Source organism: Ambystoma mexicanum, chromosome 2q (assembly GCF_040938575.1).
Source record: "Ambystoma mexicanum isolate Mex_15411 chromosome 2q, UKY_AmexF1_1, whole genome shotgun sequence".
Classification (NCBI taxonomy): Eukaryota; Metazoa; Chordata; class Amphibia; order Caudata; family Ambystomatidae; genus Ambystoma; species Ambystoma mexicanum.
In genome coordinates this window covers 1299774464-1299796510 of record NC_090924.1, presented here as the reverse complement: position 1 = coordinate 1299796510, position 22047 = coordinate 1299774464, and the positions used below count along the sequence as shown (strand labels likewise).

Below are 22047 nucleotides of genomic sequence, written 5' to 3'. Positions count from 1 at the left end.
TTTGACAAAATGGTCACCCGTGTGTGCTATACTGCAGCTGAGGGTTCAGCCTGCAGTAGAAAAGCACAATGGTAGGAAAATTAAACCACTGCCACCAGCCATTTAAAGTAGGGAGGGTAACATAAACATTTGTACATGAGAATGTAGGATAAGAAGCTACTAGGTAACTCCCCCAGCACTCCACATAAGATGGTGTGTGCTGGACTCGCAAAGAGAAAAGGTAAGTAAAGTCACTTTACTATTCTTGGGAACAGTAGTTCACACAAGAAAAGGTATTTAAACCTTATGAGAATTCTAAAGGATTTCTCTGGGACACTGGACTCATAAAGCACTGTTCGTGTAAACAGTGGTTGGATTCAGTGGGGAAGGTTGCTGGACACCTAGTTTGATGCGGCAGTGAGTGACGCAGGAAAGCGCAGTCAATGCAGCAACAAGTCTTGTCTGGCAGATAGGAAGACTGCTGATGCCCAAGGTGACCTGCGTACACTTCACAGTCCTACTGCCATTATCTTCTCCACAGAACCTCAGAAACTAGGGAACGATTCTTGCCAAGGGCAGGAAGTGGGGTGGGGGTGGATTTAAGGAGAAACGACTGTTATTTTGCATGTTTGTGTTGGCAGCTCCCATTTAAGAGTGAGAATGAATGAGATATTTTGAACAGACTTGGCAGGCTGATGAAAAATGAGGGGACTTGTGCACGTCTTTTGAGTTCTCCTGTAGCCGAGTGTAATCCATCCCCGTACTGGATAGGACCGGGAAACTACAACCATAACTCTTGGTCCTTATTTACACAATTTCTGCATTATCCCTATGACATACAAATCACCTTCGGGTTATGCTATGTTGAAATGTATTCGTAAAGCGCGTGGCGGCCTGGTAGCTTTTCTGCGCTAATTGGGCTGTCGTTAAGCGCTCCCTGAGCGTAGTGCCTCGTAATCCTAATAAAAAGCAATGTTTTATCCGCTCTGCGTAATTCAAGTGGTCTTCTATTCTTTCCAGCGTGATCACTTATTGCATAGTTACATTGTTTGAGTAGAGAAACTTTAGCCTCCAATTCTGGCCTACTTAGTTGAAATAACAAGCTGTCTTCTGACCTTAGTCATGTTTGTGGAGTATAATTGACACATTTGTCTCGAAGAAATGAGCGACATAGGCCATATATAGGCTCCAAGAATAATGCATAAGGCCTTGAGCTTGATTGATCTATGTTTTGGAGTGCAGTTTGAAAGCAAGCGTCCCCAAACAGCACGATCCTCCCCGCAATGAGAGACAATGAAGGACTCTCCCAAAATGGGAATAAGGCCAAGACAGAGTGCGGGTGAGCGTAAATGGGAGTTTATCAATCAGAATTGGGCATGCAAAGAACTCTGCAAACTCCGAGAGCGCTCTGTCTGACAATCGCAAAGACAGGCGTATATATTTACAAAAAACGTCATCAAAACCTACATACTATAGGGGGCACAAGTTCATTGGGATTGGGTGGCGACGACTAACTATAGGTGCTGCTGCAGCGTGGTTGGTCTTGGCTGGGGGACGTCACTGGTCACCCTCGTGGGTTGGGCTGGGCCTGGCAGGTCGGCTTGAGTTCATCCGGGCGGTGTTGGTGTGCCAAGGCGGCTTGTGGCAGAGACGAATGCCTTTCCTGACTTACTTGCCCTCAGCCATGCACACCGCAGTCATTCAGTCATTTACAGTGTTATTCTCTTTAGTAAATCTTCCAATAGGTTATTTTATAGGTTAATGCAACACAGGAGGAATGCACCTTGTGAGGGGTCTGGAGGTAATACATCGAGGCCTGGTTACCCGTGTCCTGTTGACCAGGGCCATAGGTCGAGGGGCTAAGCTTCGGGGCCTGGGACGGGTGGTACAGGTCTTTCTGTCTTGTTAGAAGTTGTTATGGATGTTCCGCTGTGTGTTGTCAAAGTGTTGGGTGTCCTGATTGCACTGGGCCATAAGTCTGAGACGGTCCGGTGGGTTGTGGGGTTTACGAGGGGGCGCGTGAGTTTAGACAAAGGTTTACTGCTGTGCTGTAAATAATGCAGGTGGCTGGTCGCGGCCTTGGGTGCTGCAGTGGGGCTACAAATCTTTGAAGCGGCTCCAGTTCGGTCGGGGGAGGTGGGATAGCGCAGAGCGGGCCTCTGTTCTCATGTCTTGGCAGCCTTCGCAGGGTGGGAGGGGGAAATGGCCTTGTACGCATTCACAAAGGTATCTCCCTCGTGTGTTGCTGAATGTAGGTAAAGACATCACAAACATTTGAACACTTTCTATAATACTATTCAACATCGCTTCAAAACATGCATTTAAACTTTGCTGGATGTGTCTCGATTATACCTAGTCCGAGCACCATATTTGTACATTATATTCTAGCAGCTACAGTATTTTAGTTACATGCATATACATTCGCAGTAAATGAGGTAGTAATTGGGTCGGTGGAGTACATAGAAACGACCCGCCACTGTACGTGACGGTGGTGGCACATAAGGGGCTTAGACATACACACATGATAAGTGCATTCTCGCGCATCCTTTACATGAGTTCATAGTATAGTTGCATTCGCTTTCTCGTGTACTCTAGCAGCATTAGCTTAGTTATGACGCAAAACCATGGGAGGTAGGCTGCCCAGTGATACACGCAACAACCAGATCCCTGGAGTGTTCCTTTATTATTAGCATCCACCTGTAATGGTGTGAGCTCGCCATTGCTTATATCATGGGAGCATGCTCTCTCATTTTAATACATTCTACAGGCGTTTGTAATATAAGAGATTTTGTGGAAGAAGCATACTTTGCAAGTGGTCTTGACATTACTATATACATATATATTAAGACTGTCTGCCATCAGATGACCATTTTACCGTTCTTCTCATTGTTCAGGCCTGCTGGCCGGGTCATGCTGATAGTGATAGTACACTGCGGGAGGTGAACTGTTACAATGTTAGCGTATTGCGCTAGCTCATGTCCGTCTTGTTCGTGGGAACGTGCTCGCAGCGGATCTGCCAGGGTGCTGCGGCAACAGGGATGAGACTCTCCAAGGGTGGGGGCCGCGCTACAGTGCGCTGAGCTCACACCATCTTTACCAGACAAAAAATGGTTTCTGGGCCTAGCTAAATTTGTATGGGCAATTAATACGTGTGGGCAATGTCTCCAGCGGGTGAGCCCTCCACCACCTGGGCCCGGGTGGCACGAGGGAACGCCCAATGAGCCATAGCCCTCACCTGGGGAGGAAACGCAGGCGAGAGGGGTCTCCTGGACCAGTCCTCCCCTACATTTCCCCCCTTTCGTTACTTAAGTAACGAATTCTTTAGCTCTTCTATCCTCCTACATTCTGCTTCGTCCATAACCGCCTCATCCCATGCAGGAGTTCCTTTGATAGGCATCCATGCTCTGCACACCCCCCTTAAGCTCTCACCTCTCCTGGCGTATTCATCTGGAGTACACGTGAGATATATACACCCACCATCTCCCTCCAAATCTACCCAAACTTCCTCGTACCATTCTAGTATGCGGGGCTCTTTGATGGTGGTGTGCCACAGCTTATCTACAATATCCTTGTCGTGGTACATGGGCACCAATTGGTACCTGGGTGTGTTATCTATCCCTGTTTGTATTTGTGCTTCTTGCATTGTTTTTATTGTACCGTGTGAGTTGCCCATTGTCACCATCATCATTGCACCATTTGGTACTGCGTTAGCACAGACTCGAAGACCCACCTGGCACAGGCAGAAAATCAAAAGGAGGAACACCACAGCTGGCATCAAAAATTTCACAGTTGTTCCAAGCCATGAGGGGACGCAGGAGAAGAGGTTATCGAACCATGTACTATCTTCTGCTCCGCCCTCCATCTTCATTTTTTCTCCTAGGTTGTGGACTGCTTCGATCACATGGGACAGGGAGCCGTTCTCTGCGTCTTCAGAAGGTACGAAAGTGCAGCAGGCACTTCCTATTTTACGGCAAACACCGCCGTCCATCGCCGTCAACAGGTCCAGGACATACCTGTTTTGCATGGTCATCAGTCGCAAAGCTCTTAGTTCGACCTTTATTATGTTAAATCCTTCTTCAGTGTCGTTTGCCAGCTGAATCAATTCCCAACGGGTTATCTGGAGCCATTTTGCGTTTGCCCTTGCTTGGACACTTGATACGAGTGAGGCAAAAAATGTTTCTGCTGAGCTGAATAATCGATATTTGTCTGGGATCTGAGCCAATAGTTCTGATGATGCCTGTGAGATGTAATTTGATGCTCGTCTGTGACGGGTTAGCACCTCTCCCTTGCTTCCGGAAGACAGGACATACATTTGTGATTCTGCAGTTGGTTGGGCCACACTCTGTTGTGTGCGTTCCTGTGTCCTTTTGCTTCCATCGATGTGGCTTTCTGGTATCACCATTAGAGCTGAGTGCAGAGTGGCCATTGAGCAGCTGCCACTCCACGACGGGGGGAGGTGTAGGTATGCCTGGTTGCCACATACCCAGTACGTGTCCATAAGGGCCGCAGTCCCTTTTCTTAGATCTGGGATGGTGAGGGTTTTGTTGCACTTCTTCCCCATGGACGTTCTCCCTTCTCCTTCGAAACATAGTTCATAGTCTATTTCACTCTGCAACTTGAAAGGCTTTTCGATGGGCGTAACCCAGGTTAGTTTTGAAATGTGTTCCTTCCATACGGGTGTGCACGTTTCTTCTATCCATTGCAACTTCACAGTTGCCACACCCCTCAGTGCTTCAGCTTTACACATTACTTCTTCGTCCTTCCACTTGTTGTCAGAAAAAAGTGTCCCTCCAATTACAAAAAAACGGTTCTTTCAGACATACAACCCCTGATGGTTTTGGGTAGCACGTTTTCTCGTTCTGTAGCATTTGAAAAGTCACTTCATGTGCCTGGAAGGTGTTCTTAATTCTGCATAACGTAAGATGAAGGAGACATTGGGCGTCTATAATTGGCAACTCTTTGGGTAACAGTACTTTGGGTGTACCTGATGCGTGAGGAATAAGGGAGCAGACATAACAGCTCTCGTTTGCAGATAGTCCACATTCATACGAATATATGCATTTCTCAGTTAACCACTCTCTAATTCTAGTAAATCTATCCGTTGCAGGCTGCCCGTTAGATGCCATGGAAGCTCCTGTTTAAGATAGAAAAGTGCATTGAGTGCATACATGTAAACATTTTGCTAGCACTATCAGTGCCAATATACATGTGACGGGGAATGGAAGCGGGTGGGGATACGGGGAGGGGTATTCACAGACAAGGGTGTATACAAGCTCATAATTTGGCATTCCATTAAATATATATATACACACTCAACAAGATGAAAGTTAAAAAAATTTCCTTTTTTTTTTTTTTGTATCTTTATCAGTTGTGCATTTATTCAAATTCAGTACCAACACATACACACAAGTTCATATTCAGTCATTCTGCTCAGTTGCAGCGTTTGCTGTTGTCTGTGCCTCCCCATCTACCTCCTCTTGTACGTTGCTATATGCCTTCCATACATCGGTCAAGTGCACCCAGTACCTCAACCCTTTGACCTTTACTGCCGTGGGCGTGCAAAATATTACTTCGTATGGGCCATGGAATCGTGGTGCATTCCACCGACGCACAAAGCTTCTGACATAAATCCAGTCGCCTGGCATAAGCTGTAGCTGTTGCCCTGGCTCCGTGACAGCGCCTGTTTCATTTCCCTCTTCTCTAGTGAAGGGTGGGGACAGTTGCTTTGATATCACGCGCGCTGCCCTTGTCAATTTCTTTAAATAGTCTGTGAACTCATCTCCCAATATCGCGGCGCTTCTGTGAGCGTCTGAGTGTTCGCGCAGTGGTGAATGTGCTGTGTTCATCCGTCTCCCAGTCACGATCTCGTGCGGGGACAAATGGTGGTCTTTGCTTGGCTGGTTTCTTAATTCAAATAGCGCAAGGGGTAGGCAGTAAATCCAATTCTTCTTTAATGAGAAGCATAGTTTTGATAACCTGCCCTTCAACAGTCCGTTCATCTTTTCCACTACGCCATTACTTTGAGGATGATAAATTGAGCATAATTTATGTTTTATTCCCAATAATGTAGTCACTTCCTTAAAAAGCTCATTCACGAAATGAGTGCCATTGTCTGAGCGAATCACGTCACAAATTCCCCAGCGCGGGAATACTTCCCTTACTAGGAACTTGGCGGCGCTCTTGGCATCGGGTCGTGCGCAGGGTCCTGCTTCCACCCACCTTGAAAATGGGCACACAACCACAATCATGTACCGTGCGCCATTACACCTTTCCCCCATGTCTGCGTAATCTATATGTAGTTCCTTGAATGGGCCAATGGGTTTAGGAATTGTTCCCCGGAGAGTGCGTAATGTCATTCCTGAATTGTATATTTGGCATGTTGTACATTCCATTGCCAATCGAGACACATGCTCCTGGAGACAGGGCACGAACCATTCTTCCTGTATTTCTGCTGCGATGTGCTGTTTGGTGTTATGTGCAGGGAAGTGTAGCTGTTGAAATGCAATCTCTAATAGCTGGATTGGCATTACCACTTTCCCCGAGTTATTTTGCCGCCACAGCAGGTCTGTTCCTGACTTGCTGCACCCTCGTTTTGTCCACATTAATTTTTCCTCTGCACTGGCTCCTTCTTGTAATTCTATTATTTGTGGTATGGGCATCATATTATATCCTTCTGCGGGCTCGTCGTTTCTCTTGTTCTTAATCATGTACTCACCTGTGTCATTTTTCTGAAAATAGGAAGCCTCCTTGGCGGCAGCGTCCGCTGCTGCGTTCCCTAAAGACACAACATCTGTGTTGGACGTATGTGCTTGGCACTTTACTATTGCTACTGCAGTGGGGTTTTGCAGGGCCTCAATTAACTCTTTCAACAATTCTGCATGCTGTACTGGTGTTCCGTCTGCCCGCCTAAATCCCCTACGCCCCCATCTCGCCAGTCCTCCATGTACTGTTGTTGTCATGTAAGCTGAGTCTGTGTATATTGTCACTGCACAACCCTTTGCTGCATGTAGCGCCTCTATGAGTGCAATCAGTTCTGCTGCTTGTGCGGAGTAATGTGATGGGAGGCGGTACTGTACCAGTGTTTCATACTCACCGTCTTCTAACCTCACTACTGCCATGCCAACGTGTTTTTCTCCCGTGTCCACGTCAATTGATGCGGACCCATCCACAAAGTACACTTCCCCCTCGCTTAGAGCGTTCTCACACACCACTGTCTCCTCCCCTCTTTCTCCTGTGTAGGTTGCGCAATCGTGGTTCTGCATGTCTTCGAGCGTGCACGCTTCTGTAATGAATGTGGCGGGGTTCACTGTCTTGCATCTTACTATATGGATGTTGGCACTGGACAATATAATCTCGTAGGCTGTCGCCCGCTGTGTGGTCAGTGTGCTTTTTGATCTTTCTAATATTGCAAATAGTGAATGTTCGACAAACAATGTCACCGGGCAACCCATTACTATGGTGGCACTTTTCTCAATCGCGAACGCGGCTGCAGCGAGTGATTGCTCGCACGCGAAATGGCCCTGCATCACGGCATCTAAAGTACCACTATAGTAAGCCAATGGCTTGTGTCCTAAGGACGTTTTTTGTGTCAGGACTGCTGTCATCAGTGTTTCTTTGCAGTGTGAGAATAGGTAAAACTCGCGTCCATAATCAGGGTTTGCGAGTACTGGGGCGCTTGAAATCAAATCTTTTAATGTTTGGAAAGAGGAACTCATCTCTTCCGTCCATTCCATCTTCCTGTTCTCCTGTTGGGCCACCTTTAATGCTTGTAATAGGGGCCTGGTGTATGCCGCATAATCTAATATCCATGCTCGGCAGTAATTGCACATTCCCAAAAATTTCTGCATATCTTTTACTGTTGTGGGTTCTCTTACTGATCTTATGGCTTCTACTCTGTCTGGTATTATTCTTTTCCCATCTCTTGAAATCAGCTGTCCTAGGTACAGGACCTCTGTCAGGCAGTATTGTAGCTTTCCCTTGTCCACTTTGTACCCCTTGTTGGCCAGCAAGGTCAGTAATGTTATGGAATCTGTTCTGCATTTCTCTTCGTTTTGTGCGCAGACTAGTAAATCGTCTATGTACTGAATAATGGTGCTCTCAACTGATAGGTTTCCTAGGTCTTCATGTAATACGCGATTGAAGATGCTCGGGCTCTCGCAGTAACCCTGTGGTAATCTGCAATGTTCATATCTTTTACCCCCCAGTGTGAAGGCGGTAAGGTATCTACTCTCTTCAGCCAGGGGTATGGAGAAAAATGCGTTTTTCAAATCTACTACTGTGAAATGTGATGCCTCTTTCGGGATGCTGCATAGTATTGATGCCGGGTTCGGGACTAGAGGGAACTCCTTCTGAATTACATCATTGAGGGGGCGTAAGTACTGTATCATCCTCCAAGACCCCCCTTTTGCTTTTTTGATTGGATAAATACAGGTGTTACATGGGGAGTTTGAAGGCACTATTATCCCTTGTGCTAGTAGGGCATTTATTGTCTCTTTTATCCCTTCTTCAGCTTCACGAGACAAAGGATACTGTTTAACTCGCGGTAAAATTGCTCCTTGCTTTAGCTTTATTACCACAGGCTGTACTCCATGCAACAGTCCCACATCATGGGGGCCTGTTGTCCATAAGTTGTTTGGTACGAGCCTCATGTCGTCATCAAAAAATGACGGTGGTGCTCCTACCACTGTCATCAATTGGACGGGGGTCTCCCTTGCTTGTATTAAAATGTCACAGGGCATCGCTATTTCCATTACTATCTCACCATCCCCTTCCGTGTCTGAAAAGAGATCCTCATCTGTTACCTCTCGTAGGGCGATGTTGGCGTTTGTGCACAGCACTGTGCGCCACTCACACCCTTCCTCGTCCACTCCAATCACAGCGATCCTCTTTGCTGACACTTGTACAGCGTGCAAGTCTAATGATACCACTGATCCTGGTGCTGTGTTGGGACACACTATGGGGCGGAAGAGGAACTCCGCCGGAATCCTCCAGTCCATGCTTCTTAGCTCGGGAATTATGAGGGCCAGAGTCTTCAGCCCTTTGATAAACATTTCCTCATTTTGTGGCAGCCCTCGTATTTCCTGCGTGGTTGTGTAGGCTTGCACTACCAACATCGCACGCAAGGGGCATATCCCGGGTGTAGAACACACTATCCCTCTCTCGGTAAATGATATGGTCATGTTGAGTTTACTCAGGAGATCCCTCCCTAGCAAGTTAATTGGGGAATGTTCGTAATACAATAAGGGTGCCTTCACAGTCTTACCCCCCACTGTTACATCCAAAGCTTCTGTGTAAGGAACTTCAACTACAGCCCCAGAGAACCCCTGCGTCTCTAACTTCCTGTTAGATAACGGGAATCGGCCCTCTCTGAAACATGATTTCTCCGCTCCCGAATCAACCATGAATATAAACTGCTTGTCTCCTATCTGCGCCCCTACCAATGGTTCCTCTGCTGCATTGTAGGTGATGGATAGAACTGGACACGCAAGTGTTCTCTGTGGGCTGTCCTATGCGGGGTATCTCGTCGCCCCTCCCTCACTAAAGACATTCCCTGCAACCACTGACATGCCGCTGTAAAGTGCTGGCGCGGGGGCCCCGTTTGCTGTTGTCGCGAAAGGGTTACCTGGCGTGTATTGCATACTGTCATTGTTTTGGGGGTGGTTCTGTGTCCTATACTGGTGTCCCTGTTGCTGGCCCGTGGTACCTTGGCCGGGGTTTCTTAGTTGTTGCTGTCCCATTGGGAGACCATATGGGCTTCCCGGGTGTGGATGACCATAAGTCTCCTCCTCCTGGAACCCATTGTGTTGTCTACTTCTGCACTCCCTGGAATAATGTCCCCATCGTCCACAGTTCCAACAACTCCCCATGGGGGCCCCTGGGACCCTGCCATCCGTTTCCTCCCATTCCCCCGTACCCCTGTCCGCCTCTTCTCCGGCCCCTGTACCCACCTCGTCCCCCTCGAGGGGTCCACTCTTGCCACTGCGGGCTTCCACCTTGCTCCTGCTCAGTCCACTGCCGTTGTGCTGTTCCCGCCCAATTAGTTGCCACCCTTCCTTGGAGTGCTATCAGCCCCTCCTCCTCATCATCTCCCTCTCTACTGTGTGGGAGCGCGGCTACTGCTGCTGCAACCTTCACTAGCTTTGACTGTACTAACTTCGCCTCGTCTGCCAATCTTTTCTGCGCCACCTCCTTCTCCCTCTCCTTTATTCGTTTACAATGGTGTACTATTATGCTCTGAATTTCTGGCCATCCCTTTGCTTCAATACCTGCTATCTTGTCAAGCGCCTTCTGCACTTCCTTTGGGAGCCCTCTCTTTATAATAAAATAAAACAAAGATGTCGATTGATACCAGGGCGTGCCCGTTTCTGCTCTCCACATCTCTTGGACCCGAAAAATGTAATCCATAGCTTCCTCCCCGTCATTCATTGTACACTGCATCACGGACTGTAAGTCCGGTGTATCTGGGAATGTGTCGCGTAAGGCATCCCACACCCTAGCACGCACTGTGTTAAAGGAGGCCCCATCATGGCGGTCACAGTCTAGCGTTACTCCCGGGAAACCGGCCTTAACCCATACCCTTTCAGCCTGATCGCCCACTGCTGATACGAGTAGACTTTTTACATCTCCTATGGCTAGGGGTACCCCAGCAGTATGTTTCTCAAAGGCATATATCCACTTACTTGCCCCTCCTGACAACGGGGGCAATAGCTTTAATAAATTGGCTTTATCCATCTGCGCCCATGGGATATAATTGGGCCTCCCTCCTCCCCTGTGTATCAACGGGAGCTGTAGCTTTCCTTTCGTCGTCCCATCCGGGCCCGTTTTGGCTGCTGATGTTCACAGTGATGCCATTTTCCCCACTCTGTTCCTTAATCGCCCCGTCCATTCATCGTCCAGTGTTCTCATTGAACACGTACCTTCCTCCCCCTCGCTTCCCCCTCCCATCGCCATACTCAACCTGTCGCTTTCTTCTAACTCGTCCCTTATATCACACAGCAATTTCTCTCTAATTCCCCCAAGCCTTTCTTCGCTTACAACATCTCCCTCTCTGGGCCCTACTTCTATTATTCGCGTTGGTTCTTCCTCAATTCTGAACAGAATCTCGCCCTTTTTCCACCCCTCTTCGGGCTTTCTATTTTCACCTGGTGCTCTGGACGTACGCCCTGATCTAGTTGCATCTAGTGCTGTTCGTTCGCATATGTCTTTTATCCTCGAGAGCTCATCCTTTGCTATCGTCAGTCTTGATTCTAAATCATCTGTGAGCTTCTCTATATCTACCCTTTGTGTGCCTGCCTGGGCTCGCTCCCTCGTGCTTTCATATGGCGGAGGTGCCGTGGGCCGGTGGGGTGTAGTATCTTTCGGGGGAGGTATGTAAGTGGGGTCACTGTACCCCTCTGCGGGCACAGGCTTCTTTATTATCGGGTACAAACTTATTACCTCTACTGGTGGCGCTACACTTGACCCTTCTTTGACATCTCTTTGTATTAGTAGTGGATTGTCTGTGGTGGACGGGAGATCAGGATTTAATGCTGGTGTCTTAGGCGGTGGTATCTCTTCAAATAACCTCCAAAGATCTAATATTTCCCTCCTATTTTGCAGCTGCTTTCCTTTGTATTTTAGAAAAATGCATGTGGCCACCGTATCCAGAACACTTTTATCAAATGACCCTCCCTCGGGCCAAATCTGAGGTAACCCCTCCCCCTTTAGCTCAGTCACCCATTGGTCGTGATATTTTTTAATCCGCTCCACGTATCCCGGGAGATTCTTACAAATATGTGATAAGGGTGTTTCAGCCCCCATCTCTGTGCCCTCCTAGTGCTGGTGTGTCTCAGTGTGTTTGCAACTACAATGTAAATGTAGTATCAATATTATTCTTTATATTTTACTTCACATTCAATGTTGGGTCCCTTTGGGCTCTCCCCCTCCCTGACTGCACAATACAAAACTGGCCGTACACAATGTCTATTCTGTTCTCTTTGGGGGGCACATACAAGAGCAACCCATCCTTTATTTTGACAATGTCAGCCTGGAAATCAAAAAGGTACTCACTCACTTCACTATATTGACGTTATCTGAAGAGGGAAAAAAGTTTTATCCGACCACACTTATCATGACCATTTAACTATTATGCATTTATAACTGCTCACACATTCACAACATCAAAATCTCTTCTAGCACATACGAGGTGCACACACCTCTTGGCACCATTCACCATTCAAGCTGCCCTCCCTTTCCTCCCTAGCCGGCTATCCCTGTTCGTCTTTTTTGAATATCTAGATGCGCATATATATATAGATGTTAACCTGTTTTCCCCCCTTCCAATAGGACTCTTTTTCTCTTACTGTCTCCCTAAGTTTGTGCTAATCACAGTTCTATATTCTCCCCCCTACCCTTAAGAAAGGAAAAAAGTAATAGCGGTCACTAATGTACTCTCAGTGTCCCCTTTTGCTGAACACTTTTATTTTATACTCCACTTCTTCATATATTCCCAGTACTAGTCAAGATAGCACTATGCGGCGCCGCCTTCCACCCCCTTTCGGAGCTAGGTTCCCGTCACTTTTATCTCTTATTCACCTCTTAATCCTAATGGCCATATGCAAAGAAAAAGCAAGGAAAATTTAAGATGATCCTTAGTAGATCTGCGTACCCCCTCTTCGTTTCCTGTCCTACACTTCACTCCCCGCTCCCTTTAAGATCGCTCGCACTCAGTACTCACGTGCCCGTCTTGAACCGATAGTCTCCGAAACTGGGTCCGTCCAGGCAGTGTCGCCGTCAGCTCAACAGTCAGCCCCGGCTCCGGCGAGCGGTACTCAAAGGGGATTTTTCAACCGGGATCCCGTACCCCCTCTCTATTGAGTGCGCACTTCTTAGTGTACCGGTCGCCGTTGGCGGGCAGCCTCCCGGAGCCGGCTCACCGTGCGTATCCCTTTTCGACCGGAGATTCTCGTGCCAAAAAGGAGACGGTTATAAGGAGTTAGGAAGAAATAAAAATCACGCTATCGGGGTCACCACTGAAAGCAAGCGTCCCCAAACAGCACGATCCTCCCCGCAATGAGAGACAATGAAGGACTCTCCCAAAATGGGAATAAGGCCAAGACAGAGTGCGGGTGAGCGTAAATGGGAGTTTATCAATCAGAATTGGGCATGCAAAGAACTCTGCAAACTCCGAGAGCGCTCTGTCTGACAATCGCAAAGACAGGCGTATATATTTACAAAAAACGTCATCAAAACCTACATACTATAGGGGGCACAAATTCATTGGGATTGGGTGGCGACGACTAACTATAGGTGCTGCTGCAGCGTGGTTGGTCTTGGCTGGGGGACGTCACTGGTCACCCTCGTGGGTTGGGCTGGGCCTGGCAGGTCGGCTTGAGCTCATCCGGGCGGTGTTGGTGTGCCAAGGCGGCTTGTGGCAGAGACGAATGCCTTTCCTGACTTACTTGCCCTCAGCCATGCACACCGCAGTCATTCAGTCATTTACAGTGTTATTCTCTTTAGTAAATCTTCCAATAGGTTATTTTATAGGTTAATGCAACACAGGAGGAATGCACCTTGTGAGGGGTCTGGAGGTAATACATCGAGGCCTGGTTACCCGTGTCCTGTTGACCAGGGCCATAGGTCGAGGGGCTAAGCTTCGGGGCCTGGGACGGGTGGTACAGATCTTTCTGTCTTGTTAGAAGTTGTTATGGATGTTCCGCTGTGTGTTGTCAAAGTGTTGGGTGTCCTGATTGCACTGGGCCATAAGTCTGAGACGGTCCGGTGGGTTGTGGGGTTTACGAGGGGGCGCGTGAGTTTAGACAAAGGTTTACTGCTGTGCTGTAAATAATGCAGGTGGCTGGTCGCGGCCTTGGGTGCTGCAGTGGGGCTACAAATCTTTGAAGCGGCTCCAGTCCGGTCGGGGGAGGTGGGATAGCGCAGAGCGGGCCTCTGTTCTCATGTCTTGGCAGCCTTCGCAGGGTGGGAGGGGGAAATGGCCTTGTACGCATTCACAAAGGTATCTCCCTCGTGTGTTGCTGAATGTAGGTAAAGACATCACAAACATTTGAACACTTTCTATAATACTTATTCAACATCGCTTCAAAACATGCATTTAAACTTTGCTGGATGTGTCTCGATTATACCTAGTCCGAGCACCATATTTGTACATTATATTCTAGCAGCTACAGTATTTTAGTTACATGCATATACATTCGCAGTAAATGAGGTAGTAATTGGGTCGGTGGAGTACATAGAAACGACCCGCCACTGTACGTGATGGTGGTGGCACATAAGGGGCTTAGACATACACACATGATAAGTGCATTCTCGCGCATCCTTTACATGAGTTCATAGTATAGTTGCATTCGCTTTCTCGTGTACTCTAGCAGCATTAGCTTAGTTATGACGCAAAACCATGGGAGGTAGGCTGCCCAGTGATACACGCAACAACCAGATCCCTGGAGTGTTCCTTTATTATTAGCATCCACCTGTAATGGTGTGAGCTCGCCATTGCTTATATGATGGGAGCATGCTCTCTCATTTTAATACATTCTACAGGCGTTTGTAATATAAGAGATTTTGTGGAAGAAGCATACTTTGCAAGTGGTCTTGACATTACTATATACATATATATTAAGACTGTCTGCCATCAGATGACCATTTTACCGTTCTTCTCATTGTTCAGGCCTGCTGGCCGGGTCATGCTGATAGTGATAGTACACTGCGGGAGGTGAACTGTTACAATGTTAGCGTATTGCGCTAGCTCATGTCCGTCTTGTTCGTGGGAACGTGCTCGCAGCGGATCTGCCAGGGTGCTGCGGCAACAGGGATGAGACTCTCCAAGGGTGGGGGCCGCGCTACAGTGCGCTGAGCTCACACCATCTTTACCAGACAAAAAATGGTTTCTGGGCCTAGCTAAATTTGTATGGGCAATTAATACGTGTGGGCAACGTCTCCAGCGGGTGAGCCCTCCACCACCTGGGCCCGGGTGGCACAAGGGAACGCCCAATGAGTCATAGCCCTCACCTGGGGAGGAAACGCAGGCGAGAGGGGTCTCCCGGACCAGTCCTCCCCTACAAGTTCAGTGGAATATGTTCCTGCTTGTGTGTTGGTAACATGGAAAGTAAATGTTTAGGGAATCCCAAATATATACCATCAGAAAAGTCTAACTGAGCCATTGCCAGTGTCTAGACGGCCAGCTTTCTTAAAAGGGCGCAACAAGAAAACAAAACTGCTCTTCAAAAGATGCAGCAACGAGAGCCTGGTTTCAAAACCTGCTTAATTTAAGTTGCAACGTACGATTGGAATCGCGCAGGACACCCACATTTCGGACCTGAGAAACAAGGGTGGTGCAGGGGCTTAAAGGTGATGGCCAGAGTTCAGTAGGCCAACTCGAGTCAGGTGCTCCAACCACCATAATTTCTGGTTTTACTCCATTCAGTTTGAATGTATTGCTTTTCATTCTTTTATCAATTTCACGCATGCACTTTGTACATTTCTCAAATCCCCCATTCGCAGTAGAGTGCAGTCTGATCGACATTTGTGCATTATCAGCATAGTTTCAATAGGGAATTCTAAAGGATTCCATTATTTTTAGTAGTGGAAGAACATACAAGTTAAACAGGTTGGACAAACATTTCGCTTTTAGCATGAGCTCTGAATCAGCCCCAGGTCAGTGGCAGGGGTAGACTTGGAACCAAAAGCGGCCCTGGAAATCATGTTCAAAGTGGCCCCATATTACACATTTTAGGCAAGCCCAACCCTTTTCCTATGGAAAAATTTGGAAATACTACGCAAAAGAGGTCCAGGGTGCAGAGGCCTAACGGGAAATCTCCAGAGTTCCCTATAGGCCAGTCTACCACTGGTCAGTGGTGAGTATATGTGTGTTGGAGCATTAATGCAGTGTCAGGGCTATACAGAGTGTTAACTGCAGTTATCACCCTTGGTGTGCACCCCTGCCAATCAGGCAGCTCAGAATGCAATGAGCCAACACATTGGTGCAACTCACCTCCTGCTGATGGCTCATGTCCGACTTAGCTGCCGGCGCCTGCCCCTCATTCCTGCCACCCGTGGGCGCTTCGTCTACTCTGGTGCTGACACCATTCCCTCCGCCCCTTCCTGGTGTTGCACATTGAGAGGAAGTGCTCAGCACTTCTCTGCTAGGCCACGCCTCTTCCTTCACTGCACCACATCTGTACGTCCCATGACTAACTTCCGTTACAGCTTTTCGGTTGAAGCTATAACAAATGCATAGCGCGTGCCAGCCATCCGCACAATGTTTTTCCCATTGTTTGGATTTACTGGGTATTTCGGAACCCGCTGCAGATGCTAATGGCTGTAGTCCCCCTCATGGCAGGCAGTACCATCCTGGTAATGGCCCGCCACCTGTTTGTAAGGCCCTGGCTTTGCTTGGCTATTACCCAGGTGTTATGACTGGACCTGCGGTCACACTGACCAATTGGGCCAGCGCTGGGGCACCCAGCATACCTTCAGCAATTACCTTTGTTGGCTGGCTCATGGGAACACAGGCCAGCCCGAAGAGGGCTGGGGGCACGCAACACACCCTGATCTTTGCAGGGATCGCCCTGTGGGCCATGGTCACACAGCCATACCTCAGCTGCCGGGGCGCCCCGGACAAGCAACCGCTGTGGGATCACCCAGAGGGACAGTGGCCTTGGGGCCCCCAGGTTATGAATGCTTGTCTGGGGGCACACAGAGCAGCAGGGCTGCAGGACCATGATCACACGGTGGAGGCCTGCAGGCCCAAAGAAGTGAGTCACAGAGACACAGTGCAAAGACATGGAGTCTGCCGCCATTCCGTGCCATTCCGTGCACATCGAGAGAACTTTATCTTGCTGACAGTTTTGATCTGTCAGTGGGGGATCTTCGATACCGAGGCTGTGCCTCATTACTCCAATTTCTCTGGTTGAGACTGTAGTCGTGGTTTGAGATGCTTCTTTATCTGAGTTCTTGTCACAGTAGAGATGGTTTCACAGGGTCGGCGCTGTGTTGGTGCACGTGCATGCAGGCACTGGAGGATCCTTTTATTTCCAGTCAGTCACGACGTTGTCATAACACATCATTAAAGGGGAAATACATGTTCTTAAAAGGGAACCACCACGCCAGGGATGGCAGCTGGTGTACCCCACTACGAATGCCATTGTCATCTAAATGCATAGGCTTACTGCCTTGCATATGATGCGAACAATCGGTTCCCACAGTTTAAATGGTGCAATGTTTAATGTTACCTCAGTGTGTCCCATGTTCGATAATGCCTTACTGCCTCGGCATACAAATTAGCAACTGCAAAGTCGGTTACCAATGTTTGAATAATGCAGTGTCCACTGTCATGCTCGGTAATGGCTGCCTATCATTGGAGCTTAGACACCCAAGATGGCCGTCGTTGATCTCTTGTGACCTCACCCATTAGGGTTTTTTTTTTGCCACAGTGTCCCTCGGCGGTGGTTAGAGATGGTTATGGCAGGATGTCTCGTGGCACTGTTGATGTCGCCTGCCTTGGACGTAGTTAGTGCTAATTCTGACTCTTGGTTTCAGTTGCTATTGTTCTTTGCCCAGGAGAATGTTGCTTGTTTATTCTGCTCTGTTGCCTTCTGCCCTAGTTCTGCCTTTATGGCGCAGGGGGGCTGCCTTTCCAGTCCACGTTTCTGTGATGATAGCATTGTATGAATAAAGGCCAGAGCTTAGAGAGCATTCAAAGACCACGCTAACAACCAAAATAAAATGTAAGAACTGAGGCCAAGAGCGAATAAGGTCATTTGTGCAAGACTAAACAAGGGCTGAGTCATGACGTTTTGTTTGTCATAAGAAGTTCAACTAGCAAAAGATTACAGAGCTCATTTAAAAAAAAAAACATTGTAATTACCCGTTGCCGTTTATTTACGTTTACACTTATGTGCAAACAGGTCCATTCTGGGTAATTGAAGTCATTTGCACTGCAGAGTCCGTTTACGCATGGCAGGCAGCGTTTACAATGGAATACGATGGCATTCTGCTGTAAATCCATTGGTTTTACACCACGAATAGTGCTTACAAATTGAGTGGCTGTATGCAGACCTGGTTAAAACATTGGTATTAGACCAGTAGCGTGTTTACAGCTCCAATTAAGTCATAAACTCTCAGAAGACTGCTTTGAAAAAACACTGACAGGCACTTTTAGTGAAAAGTTTGATCGTAAGGCTTGATCGAATTGAGCTCAAAGAGTTCACATGAGGTGGTGTTTTGGGTGGGGAGAGTCAGGAACTGGGTGGGATTTGCCATAGGGTGCAGCATGGCCATGGGCATTCATTGGGTGGGCAAATAACAACGCCTACAAGCTGTGTGCCCCTCCTCATATGCCATTTCTCTGTTTCTGTATCCTAATGCAATAGTTTTCGGCATATAGGTGGCTCAATCGCTACCTAATAGCCTAAACTTAACATGACACCCGCCATTGCAATGACTCTCTATAGACTGCGCTTGATGTTTAGAATTTGCAATTATAACAGATGCAGTCCATAGGGACCAGGTCTCTCCCAGGAATTAGAATATTGATGTTGTGGAGAGGGTTGAGGCTTTCCTGCACAGTGAGGTAATACGCCCACTTGCCTCCCGCACAAGTCTGCCACCACAGGAATGATCATGCCATGTCACCTGAAGTAAAGTACCCTTGTTTTCAATTGCAAAATTGACTTGACATGTGGCCATGTGTAAGTTCACTCTGCAGGACAGTCAGCATGGCACATGGCCAAATACCTGCTGTAAATCGCATGCATTAATGTGAGCATCCTCTATCATCATGAATCTACGGCAAATGCAATGGCAAGGCATGTACATGAGCAAATGCATATTTTCACGTAAGCATGATTCGTGCATGTTGGAATGTACTCCGACACATGTGTAGCTTGGCGTGTAAATGAGGAGACATCATTTTTTTCATGGCGCTTCAGTTCATTCCCATGCATTACTCACTGCACTGCATCCCTGTAATGGTTTCGTTCACCCTGAACATGTTAATGAACACAGATTGAGGTGCTGAAAGACAACGGGAAATTAGCCCTGCTATTATTACTTGATCTCCCAGTTGCCTTTGATTTGGTTAATCACCAAATCCTCTGCCAGCACCTCATATCAGCCACCCACGTTTCTGATTCTGCCACCGCCTGAATCAGTTCCTTCCTTAGCAACAGATATATGCAGGTTTTCTCCCTGTCAGCATCTGCTGAGCCTGCTCCGATTCATTGTGGTGTACCCCAAGGTTCCTGTGTGTCACCAACACTTTATAATGTGTTCACCAAACCATTGTTTGACGTTCTTGACTATCTGGGGGTCTCGTACACTAACTATGCCGACAACACCCAGATACTCATCCCCATCACAAGTGATTATGCAGTGGAGACTAAAGCCCTGAATGACGTCTACATGGTTATTCAGGCATGGATGGCGCAACATGAGCTTTTCCTCAATGTCGACAAGATGGAATGCCTTATCCTGGGTTCCAACGTCTTAATAAACTGGACCCCTCCTTCAAGTCGTTCATCATTGATGGCAACTTCATCAAGGTCTGTAAGGATACTAAAACTCTAGGAATTTACCTTGACTCTACACTTTCATTGTGCAGACAAACCAATTCTGTCAGTTCAGCTTCTGCCTATACATGCAAACTTATTACTGCTTGTAGACCATTCCTGACCACTCCAAACTGTACCATCCTGGCTAGAACACTCGTCATGTCCAAGATAGACTATTGTAGCACCCTTTACATTGGGACTAGTCAATCTAACCTTAACAAACTGCAAGTCATTCAGAACAATGCCATTAGAGCAGCATTAAACATACCTAGAAACCACCACATCTCCAACTACAAACGTAATCTACATTGGCTTCCTATTAAGCATAGAATCTCCTTGAAAACACTTGCCCTGACTCACAAGTGCCTGACCAACCAGGCACCTGTTTACTTAGCTAACCGACTCACACCTCACACTTCCACTCGGCCCATGAGAGTGGCCCAAGCTCATAGTCTATTCCTCCCTAGGTTTAAACTTCAAAAAGCTAGCGGTGCTAGCTTCCCTGTCTTGGCCTCTAAGCTTTGCAATGCCCTTCCTAATGCTATCAGAGCTGAGCCTTCCTTCCATGCTTTTAAGAACAAAACCAAAGTGTGGCTGTCAGCACAAAACGTTATACTACGGATAATGCCACTATGTCACCCACTCTTGCATTTTGCTGTATAGTTTACGTGTATATAACGCTTATATTACACTTTGCTTATATCTCTTGTACGTAGATAACTTATCTTACTGTGAACCTCCTATATTTGCGTGTGACCCCCCTATATTTTCATGCTATACTTGTTAGAGGAACTGTTTGTATTTCCTTCCTGCCTGAACATGACTATTAGTATCTCATATTTTATATTGTATATATTATTGTCATATCGTAGCTCTACCCACATGCTTACTGTAAGCTGGTAGAGTTATCTATTTCTCCATGTATGTAATCGTAACTTTACCTCCTAAGATATGCGCCCAGATGCCATTGGGCCCGGAGCGCTATATAAATAAACAAAATACAAATACAAATGTGCTTGTTATCCACAGGGAGATGACGGGCCGGTCGGGTTACCTGGAGCAGCAGGAGGAAGAGGAAAACGAGTAAGAATAATATGGTTATAAGATATGTCAATATATCAATGAGCTCCCAAACTAGAAAGCCAATGGCATCACATGTATGTAGGCTCACATGTGTGTGAGCTCACCAACACAAGGGCAATATGTGGCATGGAAGCTAGAAACCACACACATTTGTCACTTGAGCCCAATCATCACATGTATGTCACTTGATTTCAAAGCTCATCAACACATGTATATCACTTCCTGTTGACTCATCAACACAAGCATGTACATGCATGTTGCCTGATATTCAAGCTTATTAGCACATGAGTGACACTTGATATGAAAGTTCAGCAACACTTAGATGGCACTTAACACTTCATCAGCAGGTGTATTGGTCTGTGCATTCAACCTCATCAACGGATCAAAGTTAGCTGGTATTGAAGCACATGGATACATGTATGCCACTTGGTGGCAACACATATGTCACTTGATATTACAGCTCCTCAACAGATGTTGTTCACTTTTATTGGAGCTCATGAACACATTCATGTCTCTTGATACTGAAGTTCCTGAACAGTTCTTAGTGAAGCTCCTCAACACTTGCACATCTCTTGGTACTGAAGCTTAACAGATGTTTATCAATTGTAACTGAAGCTCATCAACATATGTTTATCACAGGATGTTGAAGCGTATCAGTTCATGTATGTCTTTTTATTGAATATCATCAAAACATACATGTCAGTTGCTAGTTAAGCTCATTGTCACATGAATATCATTTTGTAAGGAAGCTTATAACCACATCTGTGGGGCTGAGACACAAACATTTCTCCTGGAGCAAGCAAGCTTGTACAAAAAAGTATTACCTCACTCACGAGTAAGTTACTCTGAATTCTAAATCAAAGGACTTACAAGTGATTCTCAAAGATATTGAATTCTTTACTAGTGGCATATATGTTGGAAGTTACACATAACCTATGCATGTGTTAAGTACTCCAAGAACTGCAAACATGGTTGTACCTAAGAGCGTGTTAGGGAATTGCAGCTGTTAGAAGGGGGTGTCGGACTGGGAAAGAGGTATATGCCCACACAAATGTCATTTTACGTGTATGCATAAGACTTTAAAGTTGCCGTCTGCGCTTCGCCCCACTGCCTGCTGGGGCCCTTTGCCCTTCCAGCACCCCCTCTTTCCGCCCTGCACCCTCTATGATGCTCTCTTTCTCACCTATCTTCACTAACTGCTATTCTATCAGCTATCCTATCCCTCTCTCTAAGTCTGGCAGGAAGCAGCTAAAAAGGGACATCCTGGTCTCCAACCCAGGCCTCCCTGCCGCTGATACCTACACCAGTGTTTCCTCCAGACATACCCTTACCAACCTCCTCTTTGTCGTTCCCTCTCCAAGCCTATGGAGCACTCATATGGTCTCCTTTTTTCTCTTGTACCATTAATGGTGGCACCTGGTGGGAGGCCCTTCTGGCCCCC

The 22047-nt window shown here is 47.1% G+C and overlaps 1 protein-coding gene across 1 annotated transcript in view; it reads left to right on the top strand.

Moving 5' to 3' along the window:
* COL6A6 (collagen type VI alpha 6 chain) overlaps positions 1 to 22047 on the top strand; it is an 858285-nt gene that overhangs the window by 560985 nt on the left and 275253 nt on the right. Inside the window, exon 21 of the mRNA XM_069646627.1 lies at positions 20553 to 20606. Coding sequence (XP_069502728.1) covers positions 20553 to 20606 — 54 coding nt within the window. The remainder of the gene's footprint in view (positions 1 to 20552; positions 20607 to 22047) is intronic.